Genomic DNA, 16,840 nt, shown 5'->3' with positions numbered 1-16,840 from the left:
AGTATGCAGTTTTGTAGCCCAATAAATTTTAGTATAATAATGTGCAAGTTAGAAATAGCTCAAAATTTTTTCTGAATTTTCAGATTTTTTTTTTCCGCGAGGGTGTTGAGCAATATATCGCATGGACAAAAACGCATTTTGTATGTGGGAAATTGCTCAACACGCTCGCCGAAAAAATTCTGAAAATTCAGGAAAAATTTTGTGCTATTTCTAACTTGCACATTATTATACTAAAATTTATTGGGCTACAAAACTGCATACTCAAAAATTTTCTAGAAATTCTGAAAAAAAAATTGAAAATTTTGATGATCATTTTTGAAATTTTGATTAATTCTCCTTACCTTTGAATAACCTTTGACATTTTTTTGAATGTGGTTTCTGGTAGGAAATTTGCGATATTTTAGATGAAAATTAACAATTAAGCTGTGAGCCACTGCAAGTTCGAAAAATAAGAAGGATGCATGATTCGACATGATATTGCTATAGGGATACCTGGGAACTCAAACATTTCACCTAGGACAATTTTTTGACCAGGACTTTTTCGACTCCGAAAAAAAAAAATTACGCAAATTGGAAGAGAAGCTCGGCCTTAGATCTCTTCGGAGGTTATCGCGCCTTACATTTATTAATTTTTTTTTTTAATTCCGCGGCCATTACTTCCATTTGTTAGGCGTTAATTCCGCGGACATTATATAATTTATCCAGAACTAGCTAACCCGACAGACGTTGTTCTGTCATTGTACTCTTTTGTAGTTGTTTAAAAAATGTTCATACCTTCCGAGCATGGAACTGATAACTTTACTTTTCCAGTACCTTGCACGCCTGTTGATGAAGATAATTTGTGGTTTACAGCCGTTAAGTTGAACTTACTGTCATTTGAATGAAATACTTTTTAATTGTAAATAGAATAGTTGCTAAATTATTTTTAAAACCTTTTGAAAACAACAAACATTTTAGTGTTAAACAACAATCCGCAATATCAGTAAATTGGCCTACTATGTTTTCGTGTTAATTCAAATTATATTTTCTTATTTGAAATTTTATGTCACACCCAAAGATGCAACATTATCCGCTGGGTGTGCTACCATAAGTGAAAAATTTATCTTCATAACGATGGATTTTATTCTGCTCAAAGTTATACAAAAAATCTTCAAAGTTTTAACTAGTATACCTTTTGAAAAATCTGTGGCATAGTTATGGGACGTAAAATTGTTAGTTTTGCCAAAATAAATACAGGATCTTGAATTTTAAAAATATTTCTATAATTTTGACAACTTTGGGATGATTAAGTTATTTCCTCGATTATATATTTTTGGTATAACTTTAAGCGGCAAAAAATCTATCAATATAAGAACACATTTTTACTTCAAACAATTCATTTGACGCACAAATAGTCATTTTTATATATAGATTACAAGTCTTGTGGAATTCTCAAAGGTTGGCATTGGAAAAATTTAAATTTATGTTGCATATACGAAAAGGTTATATAAAAGAAATTTATTTAGGGCGTCATCTGACAAAATTTTTTCCATCCACTCTGATTCATATACTGGTGCGTAAAACAACCAAGGTAGGTAGGTTGAACTGGCCGGTCCATTAGGACCTCACATAGACTGATTGAGTCCGTAGTGTTACCAGAAGTTGGTTTTAACGACCAATCTGAAAAACCCTATCAAAAACCAGGACCTACATATGTTATAAAATAACTGCGTCCTCTTGGCAAATACTAGAAGCTTCCAAGGACTTAAGCCACTTGCTGCTTCTAGATCTGACAGCTGTATCACTCCTAATAGCTGGAGTCTTAGCCTGGCAAGTGCAGGGCACGAGCACAGAACGTGCTCGATCGTTTCCTCCTCCAACCCGCACTTCATACATCTGCTATCACTGACCAAGCCTAGTTTAAAGGCATGTGACGCCAGAAGACAGTGTCCAGTCAGAATACCCGTCATGAGTCTACAGTCCTCTCTTTTTAATGAGAGGACCAACTGTGTTAGTCTAAGGTTGTAAGACCTACACATAATCTTCGACACTTTACAGCCCCGCGCTTGAACCCACGCCTTTCCCGCTTGGTCGATCATGTGCACCTCTCGCCTTCGCTTAATCTCGCCCAATCTAATTGGGACATCTACGGAGCAAGCTTCAAGGGATGCGCCCTTTTTAGCTAGTTCGTCCGCTTTTACATTCCCATCTATTCCCATATGCCCTGGGACCCAATATAGATGTATGCTTCTCCCTATCCCGATTCTCTCCAGAGACTGCTTACACTCTAACACGCATTTAGATGCTGTGCTATGCGAGATTATTGCCTTAATTGCTGCTTGACTGTCAATATAAAAGTTAACACGGTTGCAGCTTAAGCTATTCTCTTCCAGGGTTTCTACTGCTTTGGTTACGGCTAATATTTCCGCTTGGAAAACGCTACAGTAATCCGGCAGCCTGTAGGATCTGCTTATTTCCGGATCAGCGCAGTATACCGCAGACCCTACTCCTTCCACTACTTTGGAACCCTTGCGCCAACCGTCCACCTATATTGTGGCCTTAAGATCTCCCTCGAAGCGCAGATAGGGAATCATGTAGTCTGTTCGGCTTGTGATTGATGACGCTATACTACTATGATCATATGGTCGGCGCTCAAGCTGCCCCGAAGCACCGAGCCTGGTTGCGGTCGTTAACGCTTTGTTCTTTGCTACCAGGTCTACAGGTGGGATGTGCAAAATGGCATACAGTGCAGCCGTCGGGGTTGTTTTCAGGGCTCCCGTAATGCTAAGCATCGATAGTCTGCATACCCCCTCTAATTTTTTGAGGTATGTTGTTTTTTGTGTGGCTTTCCACCAAACAAGAACTCCATAGTATAGAATAGGGCTTACAATCGCTGTAAAAACCTATTGAGAAAGAGAGGGCGATAGGCCCCACGTACACCCCAGCATTCTTTTACATGCGTAGAGTGCCGTTGAGGCTTTCTTGACCCTCTCCTCCACGCTCAGCTTCCATGACAGCTTACTGTCTAGGACGATTCCTAAATATTTTGTGCAAGGTTTCTCCTGTAAGGTCACCCCTCCTAACTTAGGCCTGGTCCAATTTGGGACCTTGTACCTCTTTGTAAACAAGACCATATCCGTCCCCTCCGTATTGACATTAGATGCCCAGGTATGAATATCGCGGAGCGCCCGATCCATCAAAGAACTAATCGTTGGAAGGCACTTTCCACTTATGACAATTGCAACGTCATCTGCGTAAACCGTAAGTTTTACGGGTCCCTCATCGAATTGCCTGAGCAGTTGGTTGATGACCAGCGTCCACAGCAGAGGTGATAGCACCCCTCCCTGCGGCGTGCCCCTGTCCACTGATTTCGTGGCCTCGTACAATCCCCATTGTGATGTAATCTTTCTGCAATTTAACATGCAGCCGATCCATCTGATTAAGGCAGGACGTACTTTAATGTAATTAAGACCATCCATAATCGCCCATTTTGCAACATTATTGAAAGCCCCGGCAATGTCCAAGAAGACTCCTAGAGCATACTCCTTATATTCCAGGGATTTCTCTATGCTTATTACCACCCTCTGCAATGCGGTGTCTACCGACTTGCCTTTGGTGTACGCATGATGTGTTGTGGAGAGCAGCTTTTCATCCACGTTGGACTTTATGTACACATCTATCAGCCTCTCAAAGGTTTTGAGCAGAAATGATGTTAAGCTAATGGGTCTATAGTATTTGGAATACATGTGACCGATCTTCCCCGCCTTTGGTAGAAAAGCTACACGAGCAGTTCTCCAAGAGTGCGGTACATGATTCAGTCGTATGCACCCATCGAATATTATTTTAAGCCATTCCACGACTGCCCTACTTGAGACTTTTAGCATGGCCGGGAATATACCATCTGGGCCCGGCGATTTAAACTTAGAAAACGTCTTCACTGCCCACTCGATCTTGGTATCGGTCACCAAGCCCGGCACTACTAGCTCCGTGATCGGAGTGTGAGTTATGTCTGCTGGCTCCTCTAAACCGTCTCCCGATGGGAAATGTGTATCGAGAAGCACCTCAAGGGATTCCTCACTATTACGTGACCATTCCCCGTTCTCTTTCTTTATTAGTCTCTGGACTATGTTTCCCTTTGCTAGGACTTTTTTCAACCGTGCTGTTTCGCTGGAGCACTCTATGTCCGTACAGAAACTTTTCCATGAGTTTCTCTTCGCCCTGGTAATTTCACGCTTGTAGATCCTCAGTAGATCCCTGTACTCGTCCCGACACGCTTCGCTTTCCGCGGTCTTTGCGAGCTTGAAAATTTCTTTAACCTGTCTTCTTAGAAGACTCAGCTCATTGCTCCACCATGGCGGCTTTGCTTTTCCTCTGAATCTTCTTAGAGGGCAAGCTTTGTTATACGCAGTCATAAGCGTCCTTGTTAGGAATTCATTCGACTCCTCCAGTTCCTCTACATTAGCAACCTCTTTGGGTTGTCCCAGTTTTGTTTCTACACGTTTCTGGAATTTAGTCCAGTTCGTTGACCTAGGGTTTCTAAAGGTTCTTCCCTTCTCTACCCTCTTTAGGGGGATGTTGAAGCTGATATACGCATGGTCGGAGAAGGATGGTCTATCAAGAACCATCCAATCATACCTTGATATATCACGGTCGGAGCTCAATGTAATGTCCAGAACATTGCTGGATGTTGAACCAATGTATGTAGGGACATTTCCCCTGTTGGCTATCTGCAAATTGGTTTGCAGGATGTAACAAAACAGAGATTCGCCTCTCTCGTTCGTATCTGCTCTTCCCCACGCATTGTGGTGCGCATTTGCATCTGCGCCTATGACCAACCGCCCTTTGCGCCCTTCCTCCTGTACTAGCCTTTTGCACTCCATCGGTGGGACCTCCGCAGCATGGGCCATGTAGCAGGACGCCAGGATAAATGCCTGCTTATTCTTTTGCTCAACGGCCACCGCTACGAGATCCTCAGTGGTGTAATTAGGCAGCATATATGAATGCAGCTGTTTCCTTACCATTACTACAGCTCGCACCCGTCCTTCCGTTTGCGCGTAGCAAACGCCAAACCCGCGCGCGCTAAGTCCAGAGACCTTTCCTCCCGATGAGAGCCACGGCTCCTGGATCAGCGCCACGTCAAACGAACCCTCCTCAAGGGTCTCCTCCTGGTTCGCTCGACGCCACTTTACTGTGTTGGAGGTTTATCTGTAGGACTCGCAGCACCATTGGGCTGTTTGTCCCCCTCCAGCACCTTCGTCTTGACATCGTCGTCCTCCCCTTGCCCTTTTGGTTTAGAGTATTCGAGACCCTCTTCAGCCTCTCGTGACTGTTGTGCAGGGTGTTCCTCTGTGCGAGTCACAGCACCATTTAGCGGTTGGTCCTCTTCTAGCACGTTCGTGGTGACGTCGGGGACCTCCACCTGTCTTTTTTCCCTTAGGCTTTTGAGGTACTTTTCGACTTCGCCCACCTCTAGCGTGTTAGGGTTTTTATCCTCGGGACTTCTTTTCCTGAGTCGCATGTAAATTTTGCCAGTGCCAAAGGACATTTTACCAAGCTGTGTGTACAAAATATCCTCCGCCTGCTTGTTTATTTGGAAGATGTAGAACTGACCATCCTCGGTAGGCCGAGATACAGTAAGTACCTTCCAATCCTGTGTCGGTATGTTCAGATTCTGATTCTGCAGAAGTCGCAGTGTATCCTCCGACTTCATCACGCATGGTATCCATACCTTAACTTTTGGTACCGTGGGGACTTGCGCTTTATCCACCACCTCAAACCGCGCGTTCGTGCCTTGCCTTTGGAGGTTTGGAACCACTTACTCCAGCCACCGCAAGCTCGCGATGTTGTCGCACGCTATCATCTTCACACCATTATACCATCCCCCCGAATCAAAGGTTGGAAGGGGCTTACTTGGTTGTTCCCGCATCATCTTAAGCATTAAGCTAATAAGCTCCCTTTTCACAGATCTCCACCTTTCAGTAGTCATTTGTCCGAAAGGACTGCTACGATCAACCAGCGCCACAGTCAGTGACTGCTTTGCCACATCACTCATCTTCTCGGGAAAAGCAGGAGTCTTAGTGTTATCTCCCTTTGGCACCTCCGAGAAAGCCGGAGTCTTAGCGTTATCTCCCTTTGGCTTATCTCCTACTTCCTTAATTGGAACTTCCCTCTGACTCGCAGCTTTCGAGGTAGTTGCTACCTCGCTATTGGAGCACATCTGTCTTACAGCTTTGGGCCTACTTGTCTTGTCTATGCGACTGCCCTGGCTCGCGGCTCTAGGACTGGGTCCTTTCTGCCTCTTGAAAGCAGGATTGTCGCCTTCCGCCGAACGCTGCCTCTTCATTCTGCCATTCGACGCTTCTTCCTCCTCGTACCGGTTGCAGAACCGAGGGTTTCTCGCAGCAAACCTTTTGAACTGCCTTCGACCTACTTCTACCGCTTCATGGGCCCATTCCAAGCGCTCGATCTCCACCTCTGTTGGGTCGACCACTGCTCCCAAGCGTTGTACAATTCTTAGTGCTGCACGGTACTACGAGAGAGCTCTTTTACTTCCTCTGCTCCGTACCCTTCTCCACTCTTCTACCCCGTTTTCATTTGTGTGCTTCTCCAACACGGAGTTCATTGAATCAGCACTACTCTCGCTCCCCGAGTCCGACGCATCGCTTAATTCGTATTTGTCGTCCTTGGATTGCGACTCAGTCCTCCTCTTTACATCGTCCTTATTACAGTCAGGTAATGAGTCGTTCATCTTGGTCCTACGACCACCTGCCCGACAAGGCGGGCTCAGCGGTCCAGTATTATATACGGGGAAAGAACCGTACGCCACAGCAGCGCCCCTTACTGTGGTAAGGCCATTAATACTTCCCGAGGTGGCCCGGTATCGGGAAGGCTCCGTTCGAATACAGCCGAATTTATCCCCTGGCTGCAAATCGTCCAATAGGCACGGTCCGCATAACACCCTGGATTAGGGGGTTGGCAGTTCTTGGTCACCGACATCCCGCCGCCCTCGTATGAGGCGAAACGGCGTAGATGTCAGTCCTAAACAGCTCCACCTCATAGTCGGCCGCTATGGAGTTCGGCTAAGCCCTCACACCAACGACAAGGTGCCTACCCTAGTGAGGGAACAACCCAAAAAAATAACCAAAACCGCATGAATATATTGAAAATTTTCCAAATTTTTTTTTGCTGTAAATGAACAGTCAGTCCGATCGAAATAAAGGAAGGAAACAATTTTTGAAATCGGTCAAACCGTTTTTTAGTAATATCTAAAATATTTTTTAATTGAAGTTTTTTAAATAAATTTTTTTACCGTAAATGATCCCTGATTCAGATCGAAAATAATAGAAAAAAAATTATTCAAATCGGTGTAGCCGTTTTTCAGCTTTGAACGACCTAACGCACACAAATTCATTTTTATATATATAGATTACGGAGCTCCTGAGATGATATAAAAACGTTTTGGTCTATGAAACCGAATTACTGGATCTTCAGCAACAACAACAACTGGATCTTCAGGGTATCACATTGTCCACAAAAAAGGAATATGGAAACAGATCGTTGACGTCAATGAGATGACTGAAGATCTAGACCAACTTCAACTCCAGCTCTCAACTTCATAATTATCTGAGAGGATTGTAATACGAAAACGATTGACGGGATGACCCAACATCACCAAGTATGCTCAATGAGCATAAAGAGATGCCAATTGCTCTTAATATTATACAAATGTTATTCTTACACTTCCTGTTAACCTCTTATCCTACTTTTTCTCAAACCAATATCCTTATACTTACTTTTCTCTAACTCCCCCTCTTCCTTGTTTCCCTTTACTTTTCCGACGTCTCTACAACTTCCTCTACTTTCCCTCCTCAATTTCCTCTTCTCGTAACAGTTCCCTTTTCCAAGCATGCCTGGCTTTCCCCCGCATATTGCCTTAATAAACTAGTAATAGTACATAGTTCATTGTAAAAGCTTTCTCTCCCTACTACTTAAAAATTCATGACCGGATTATGGGGCCCGTGAAATTCTTGTTGTACTACTGACTTCACCTGTCTGTTTTTATTGCATCATACGATTAGCGCATACTTTTGTGTTTAATAATGAAGAAAATCTGAAACACTTTTCGGAAAAAATACCGCACGAATAAGGGATGGCAATTAATAAAATTTTTAAATAATTTTGCTGCTACTTTCATGATCGTAGCTGTATGCATGTACATTAGACTGGGTCGATTTATTAACCGATATCGCGGCATCGATTTTTCGATAGGATTTGGGTTCAGGAAAAAGTTCTACGCATACCCAAAAAAATAATTTTCGAGCCTGTGAAATTTCATTGTTTTTTTTTTTACTTTTTTCGACTTTGATTTTTAAGGTTTTTTCATGACCTACTAAAAAAATTTTCATTTGATTGTAAAATTTTCACGTGTAGTAGGTCATAAAAATCCTATCGAAAAATCGATGGCGCGATATCGGTTAACTTTCGTCCATATAAATCGACCCACCATAATGCACAATATATGCCTTTCTTGTGAGTTACTTACCGGACTAAAAAGGCCCTTCATTCGCTCTGGATCGGGCGTATGCTTCAAACCACCAACGCAACGCGGTCGAGTTAATGCAATTTGTTTAGCAACATTGCCAGCTCCACGACCCAAACTGTGTGCACGACTGCCACGTGCTCTTCCACGCCCACGACCGCGACCACCACGGCCACGACCAACAGGTGTTGACATGGAGCTTGTTGTAGATTCATCTTAAACGAAATTAAAAATTTTATGAAAATTTTGAACTTTTTTTCTCATCGTTAAATCTTCGTTTTAAGTTGATTGTGTAAATCTGACCCTTAATTTTTACTTACCTCCCGACATGTCCGGTCCACTGCCATTAGCACCGGCACTTTCACTGGCACATTTTTCATCGCGTCCATCTAATCTATTACTATTAAATATTGTTGTTTGCATGCGCAGTAAATCTGTTTCTATATTCATATTGGCATGAGGGGCGCGTAGCTGTTGCGTTGCCATGATCGATGAAAAATCGTTTGGTCGGAAGACCATATCTGGCACTGGATCTGAGGAGGAAAGTATAGTAGCTGGTGGCAACATGGAGCTGCTGCTTTGATTTTGTACAGCAACATTGATTGCACCAGTGGTAACAGACGATCTAACACCAGCAATGGTCATGGTAGCGGTGGTGCTGCCATTACTCGTTGACGACGAAGACGAGCACATAGTCAAGTCAATTTGAGTAGACAAAGAGATGGACGCAGATACACCAGTACTCGGTTGACTACCAGTAGCTGTTGTAACAGTGGCGGAGCTTATTGAGCTGCTCGAGTAAGCTGACGATAAGCTTGAATTTGAACCACCACAGTGATTTAGGACTGGCACGGCTGCACCTGACATTAAACCAGTGGGGTTGATGGTTTTTGTATTGCTAACAGCAACATTTTCACTTGTGCCCAAAGTGCTCACCGGACGTTTGTTCTTCTTCGTAGCGATTTCACCATTATTAGCTACAGGCTTATTCTTAGCTACTGGTGTAATAGCGGCAACTGGTAGTACACTACGCCGCGAACTTCGCGCTCCTGTGCGCAAAGCGCGTTCGGATTTTGAAACTTCAGTTTCATTTACGACATCTGTGCTTTCAAGCTCCTCTGCAGGCGACTCAGTGGCAACCATATCTATTGCGAGTCGTTTACGTAACAATTCAACACGCCGTGCAACTTCGTCCGCAGTTCCACCTGCCGTGTCTGCCTCTTCGGATGGTGTTTGAACAACTGCTGATGTAGCAAGATTATTAGAGGGATTCTTCTTGGGACGACCGCGACGTTTAACGACAGGCGTACTAGTTGTCAATTGTTCCAATGGCTGTGCGCTAGCTGCAGCCTTTGTAGCGTTGGAGTGTTCATTCTGTGCCATGACGGGGATATCAGCAGCATCATCATAATTCATATATTGAAGAGAATTCTCTTCGTCCAACGGTATGGCCAGCAGGTTTTCGTGACGTTGTTTGCGTGAATGATGGTTTGATGTCTTTGGCGAAGAGAGCTCCATAGTGATGGGAACATTATCGGAGGAAGCAACATCGTTGGTTATATCCACAACGTGGTGATTGCCACTGAAAATTGTCGGCGACGTTGTTATCAACTTCGTATTTGATGATTCGTCATCGGTAAGAATGGTCAGAGTTGCCATAGTGTGGGATTCACTATCTATACGGCGTACTTTGTTCGGCGTTATCTATGCAAGGGAAGAGAGTTTATAGTGATTCTACTAAATATATTATATTATATGATTATGGTTTTAATAGGCTGACCGAACCTTAATAGCGTGTCCTTTATATTAATTTTAATAAATAGTGTTGTCAACTTACATATTGAAATAAACAGTATCAGGATAAACAAGTAAAGGTGTCTAAGTTCGGGTGTAACCGAACATTATGTACTCAGCGTGAGCTTCAATTGCACATTTAATTTCAGATAAATTACTTTTCTACATAACACGTGGCACCGCCCGTTTAAAAAAATGTCTCACGATTTCCTTTTACAATAAAACTTGATAAGTGAAATATCAGTGATACAAAACTATTTTTAGCTAAGTTATAGCTTATTATTCTAGTCTACGACCCTTTTAAACTAGTTTTAAATCTAAGTTGCCGTGGTCTTTAACCGATCCCGTCCATTTTTACTAGAAATATTTTCTGCTATAAGGAAAATATGTGTACACAATTTCATTACTATATGTTAATTTTTCTTCGAGTTATGGCTCCCGAAACATAGAAAATTGCTTAGTCATAATAGGGGCGGTGCCCCGCCCATTTTTTTAAATTTGAAGTGTTTCCTATTTCTTGTTATAAATCCACTTGGGAAGTGAAATACCATTGTTATAAAGCTCTTTTTGCAAAGATAAAATTTATTTTACTCATCCATGACTCTTTTAAACATCTTTTATATAAAAGTGGGCGTGGTTCTCAACCGATTTCGTAACTTTTTCTTTAAGGCATTCCTTATAGTAAAGGAAACCTCTCTGCCGAATTTTGTTACGATAGGTTTAACGATTTTTGATTTATGATTAATAATATTTGTAAAATTGATTTTATCACAAGTGGGCGGTGACACGCCCATTTTAAACAGTTTTTTTCCAAATTTTTATCAAGAGTCTCAATATCAGTCCACATGTCAAATTTCAGCATTCTAGATGTATTATTTACTAAATAATCAGGTTTTTTATGTTTTCCAAAATGTTATATATATAAATAGTGGGCGTGGTTATCATCCGATTTTTTCAATACCAATCTATTCTGGGTCCAGATAAGCTCGTGTACCAAATTTGGTGAAGATATCTCAATATTTACTCAAGTTATCGTGTTAACGGACAGACGGACGGACGGACGGACATGGCTCAATCAAAAATTTTTTCGATACTGCTGGTTTTGATATATGGAAGTCTATATCTATCTCGATTCCTTTATACCTGTACAAGAAACCGTTATTCAATCAAAGTTAATATACTCTGTGTGCAAAGCACAAAGGTAATTTTAAATAAGTAAATCGACACCTGACTGGAATACCAGCCTATCTCGACTAGTAGCATATTTTTTTTTTTAAACGCCATTTACCAAGTCAAAATTTTTTCAATTTATGATGAAACAAATTCTGATATGGGGCTTTTGAAACTCCAATCGAGATAAGTTGATATGCCACTAAGCAATCGAAAACCATTTCAAACCACAGTAATTTTTTAAAGGGCAACTTTCCAAAGTCGGAAGTTCTTTGAAAAAAAAAAATGATTTGACAACAGTCAAAGTATATAAAATATTTAGTATTCGTTTTGGCAATTTTGAAAAATTTATGAATTTTTACTTAGAATAAGGGCAATCGCATTTTGTTGGATAAGTTAACATGTGGTATCAACATAGATAATGCATTTTGTTCTAACTCTTTTATTATTTCTTTTAAATGTCTTCTTTCGCTGACATTGAAATAATTAAATTAGCTGATGCTGAGCGAATTTGACACCTCCTGTTATCCTAGACCAGAGTGGTGTATAAAGATGTTAACCCTGAGACCTACCTCAATGCACTGCTCTGCCACATCGTTTTCCATTATCAAAGTGGACATGGCGCGTCCGTGCCTCTTTAAACTTATGCTATTTATTGAATCTGTAGCAGCTGACGAGTCTTCCATTGTGTTGTTATTTCGTCTCAATATATCGGCACTATTATCCCCATATACCCCGCTGGCTGCGGGATTATTTAAACCATCTTCGTTATTTATATGCAAATTTTCCGGCATTGCAGCAGTGTCGTCCAATGTCAAACGTGGACTACCTTCAGGTGTGTCGAGTATTTCAATGGAATCAATTACCTTTTCTGGCTGGTTTGCATGGCTTATCATGTTGACATTCACATTGGCATTACTCATTGGCGCTAGCGAGTTGCTACTACAAGTTATGGTGGAATTTCTGGGTATACGCGCACCATTGGCCATTAAGCGTTCTGTCAACTGTGGATATTTCATACTATTACTTATTTGCTGCTGCTGTTGTTGTTGTTGTTTCTGTAGCTCTAGTTGATCGTGGTTGCCGTGTTGTTGTGCTGGTTTTGGATGCAAGGGTGGGGGGCCGCCATATTTGTTAGCGCTCAAAGAATTCAGTTGGTTAAGCAGGAAGCTATTCGTATTCTCCATAGATGGCGCCGTCTGTATTACGCTCAGTTCACGCTGTAAGCGCTCCATAAGTATAGTTGCCTGTGGTGGCCTTTGAGCGTCGCTTATTTGTGGATCCGCATCGGTGTAGTTGAAATGTACGGGTGATGAACCCGGTGATGGCGAAGACGTCAAATCGACAGTATCAACTACATTCGACAAGTCGTCAGCGGGCAAAGGTGCCTGAATTGGCTGTGTATCATCATCGTTTTGACCATTGCTAACGTGGAATACATTATTAAAAACCTGTGGATCGTGTTGTTGTAAGCCTTCATCAATATCCATGTCGTCGGAATTGCGGCGCGGTTCTTGGATGTCCTCCACCTCCTCTTCATCCTCTAACTGTACAATCGAAGTGTTGTCATTGTTAAATCCACAAAATTCTTGACTGCTGCTAGATTCGCAGCCATTTATCATTTGCTCGCGCGCACTATGTTCGATACCAGGACCCAGTTGCTGTTGCGGCATCACGTGGATTGCTGTGCCGGCGTTTTTGTCGCCGATGCCTTTTGGGTCGGTCGATTTTCCACACTTTTTTGAAGCGCTGCGCTGTGTTTTATCCTCAAGCACCGCTTTCATCTTTAAAGTCGGTGATGATAGATTTTTTATGGTTAATTTGGGCACCACTTTGTTTGAGGCTGTCTCCTCTACAGCTGACATTGGTGGAGATGACTCTCCACTCAAGCATTCATCGCTTTCTTCGGATGAGTGTTGTTCCACGTTGGGAATTGATTTAATAGTGAGTTTAGGTATTTTCTCTTGACACTCTTTGCCACCACTATTATCTTGACTGTTGGTTTTGATTGTCAGCTTCGGCACGGTTTTCTCTGCAGATGCATCGCTATTATTACCGAGTGTATCTTGACGCGATATCATTAATTTAGGCAATCTTTCTGGCGACTCTGGCTTACGTGTGCTGTTGCTTGACAATTGACGCACCACAAGTGGTGGTTGTTTTGGAGATTGGGGTGCGGCAGCGCCCTCTAAATTTGACATGGAAATTGTTAGCTTTGGGATGACGTGTGCATGCTCCGGTTCACTTTGTTGCTGTAACGTTTTAATACAAAATTTTGGCGTTGTGATCTCCGCGGCAGTTTCGTGGGTTTTTATTGTTATTCTTGGTATTTTCTCCAGAGGTGGGTCTTCGCTCAAGTCACTTAACGACTCTTCTACATCGAGCGATTTAGTTTTTATCGTCAACTTTGGTATAACCTGTGCGTTGGAACTGTCATTGTGCTGCGTTATTATAACTGCGTGTTCTTGTCCTGTTTTAATGGTTAATTTGGGAATTTTACTGCTGCTGCCGGCAGTATTTCCACTGTCATTTGCTTCGATGCTACCTTCAGCAGCGGCTGCCGTTGCCGATGAAGCAATACATGCGCCAGTCGCACTGGTTTTAATGGTTAACTTAGGTACCAATTCGTCGTGCTTTGGTGTCAATGTCTTTATTGTTAGCTTAGGCACAACACTTGCACAGGTGGAATTTGACACCGTACAAGAAGCGGATAAGGAAGACAGGCACAGAACGCCTACTGATGAGGAGGTGCTTGAAGATGACGAGGAAGAGGATGCAGGCGAAATCGTAGACATTATTGACTCGCTAGTGCCATCTAGCGCCGTTTTTATGGTAAGTTTTGGTAGTGGTGGAGGTGAGTGTTGTTTCGCTGTGCTGTTAGCCTGGATTGCAGATGGCGACAATTGACTACACTGCCCATCTGACATCTTAATCGTCAACCTCGGCACAATAGAGCTGTCTGAACTGTCATTGGCTGAACGTATCGTCAATTTGGGCACTATATGTGGCTCATCGTTGCGTTTCACTATTTGAGCTCCAGAACGCGTGCTACATAATCCTGTAGCCATATCGTCTTCGGCAGAAGATGAACAATCAGATGATGCTGGTTCATTTGGTTTCTTTATAATCGGTTTGATTGTAATTTTAGGCACAATATTTGTAGGGTTGTGCGTGTTTAAGTTAATTTTGAGTGGTTCCACTTTGCGAGTCGTTTCTACACCGCTATGGCTCGAGCTACCGCCACCGAAGCTATCACTTGCCAGCGGTTCTGCATTACTTTGAGATTCATTAGGGCGGGCATTGGCATTTGGTTTCGGTAATTTCAATATTATCTTATGTGATTCTGCTGTTTGTTCGGCTGTTGCTGTTTGCGTTTGTCCACTGGTGGTACCAACATTTTCTGCATGATCAGCGCTGGCATCACCGCTTGACGCCACCGCTACTGTCTGTTCGCGGGCAACCATATTTCTGCTGCCACTGCCGTTTTCTTGCATATATTCTAAAATTCCGTTACTTAAATTACTAATACTACCAGAATTTGTATTTATGTTGCTCGCAACTTTAGCTTCAACCTTCCTTACGCCTGCTGTACGTGTTGCTGCAGCAGAAGTTGTTGGCATTAAGGAGTCCAAAACGTGAGCGGATTGTGTAAATGTTCGTGCTACACCACCCAACTTTAAAACGCTTCGGCCAACTAAAAATGATTGCGTTGCCGTCTGATGTGGCGATTGCGATTCATCCTCACTGGAGGCATCCGTTGTCGTTATGTCACCGCGATTCTGATTCGATTGTCTACCACTTTCGCCACTGCTGTTGCTACTGCTGCATGTAGTGGACAACAAACGCTGCGGCGAGGAGCTACAATCATTCCCAGTGGAGCTGGTGATGCGCGCTGGCGATGTTATTAATGACTCAAGAAGTGGCAATTGACCGGCGTTGTTAGTATATGCGTCGCTTGAAGTTGATGTTACAATCTGCTCCTGGTCTTCAGCTGCTCTTAAGAGATTGACATGCGCTTGAGCCAGGGCGGCGTGATGGTTACGGGTGGTTCGTCTGTTGGCGCAAGATATATTCTGTGCTATATTTAATGATTCCTCGTACTGCTGATTGTTTCTATCATTCATTGCTTTGCTGCTACTCCTTTGAAATCACGAGTTTCCTATAACCGTTAGGGATGAAATTTGATGGCATTTCAAATAAATTTAGGGATAGAGCCAGCCATCATTTGTGGGACATCAACAGCAAACATCTGCAAAAAAGCAAACAGAATGCACAATTAATCGTGAAGCAAAAATAAGGATGTACGAGTACGTAGAGAGAAAATAGGGCGGGGGCGTAGGAGTAACTCTACATTACTAACATTACAAAAACATTTTAATAACTACAAATATGCGTACATTCTTTCCATACAATTTCGTTTCATAAAAAAACAATACACCAAATTTTTAGTGCAGACCTCACACCCTCTAAATTAAGAAGCAAAACTGCTCGTTAGTTAATGTCACGTTCATTAATGAAATAAACACAACAAAATTTGCATTGAGATCGCGACGCAAAGCCTATCGTACAGCCAAACAGTCAGCCGATGACGCTTCAGTTTCGCGTATCATAGACGTATTTGTCATCAGAGATGGGGGAATCCGCAAAGTCTACGCTGTGTTTACCGCTATCGTCTGTCGCAACAGAACTCACGTTAGTTTGGTAAATAATCGCAATGCCCGACGAACAAATGGACGGACTGTCTGGTGGATGCAGCTAGCCCAGCGACGACGGTCCAACCGGCGAAATACGCGAGCAAAACAAAAAATTACTAAAAGCCGAAATAAGCTCAAAGCGTACAAAGAGTTGAAATTCTTTTACGAGCACATTTTATACAGCGTAACACGAAACAGCTGTTCGTTAAGCGTTCTGTTGTTGCGGCGGCTGCTGGTGGCTGGCTCAGTGCTCTATTCCTTGGATTTACCTTATCACACACATAGTGACACACACCGCCATACACAAATACACATATGCATACTCTCCTCCCCAACTGAAGTCATCTTGTCTATTTGTCATTGCTCTCTGCATTAATATATATTTATACTCTCTCTCTGGCGCGCGCGTAGCAAATCCAGACGGGCGCGCAGTTCGTTTTCGTACCATAGTTATTGCCATTCCTACTCATAACGCCACCACAGGCTTCTCTATCCCCTAGATGTGGACCGAAGGTTCGACAACAAATCAACGAAGAGCATCAGCAGCCACGAATATATTTCAAAGTGAGGTAATTCTTTGATTTTTCATGAATAAATGTTCGTCGTGTGCACAGTCCGCCAATGCCTTTAATGTCGATACAACACAGTCATGCCAACATCATTA

At 42.6% G+C, this 16,840-nt stretch overlaps 1 protein-coding gene across 1 annotated transcript in view; it reads right to left on the bottom strand.

The window, feature by feature from the left end:
* The window catches only part of e(y)3 (enhancer of yellow 3), a 77,158-nt gene that overhangs the window by 19,992 nt on the left and 40,326 nt on the right, over positions 1-16,840 (bottom strand). The window contains exons 2-4 of the mRNA XM_067779586.1: positions 12,055-15,731; positions 8,839-10,222; positions 8,522-8,733 (exon numbers count right to left, since the gene is read on the bottom strand). Coding sequence (XP_067635687.1) covers positions 8,522-8,733; positions 8,839-10,222; positions 12,055-15,606 — 5,148 coding nt within the window. The 5' untranslated portion in view covers positions 15,607-15,731. The remainder of the gene's footprint in view (positions 1-8,521; positions 8,734-8,838; positions 10,223-12,054; positions 15,732-16,840) is intronic.

Source organism: Eurosta solidaginis, chromosome 4 (assembly GCF_040869045.1).
Source record: "Eurosta solidaginis isolate ZX-2024a chromosome 4, ASM4086904v1, whole genome shotgun sequence".
NCBI classification, from domain to species: domain Eukaryota; kingdom Metazoa; phylum Arthropoda; class Insecta; order Diptera; family Tephritidae; genus Eurosta; species Eurosta solidaginis.
Note: the sequence above shows the minus strand (reverse complement) of the source record. Positions and strands in the feature narration are given on the sequence as shown.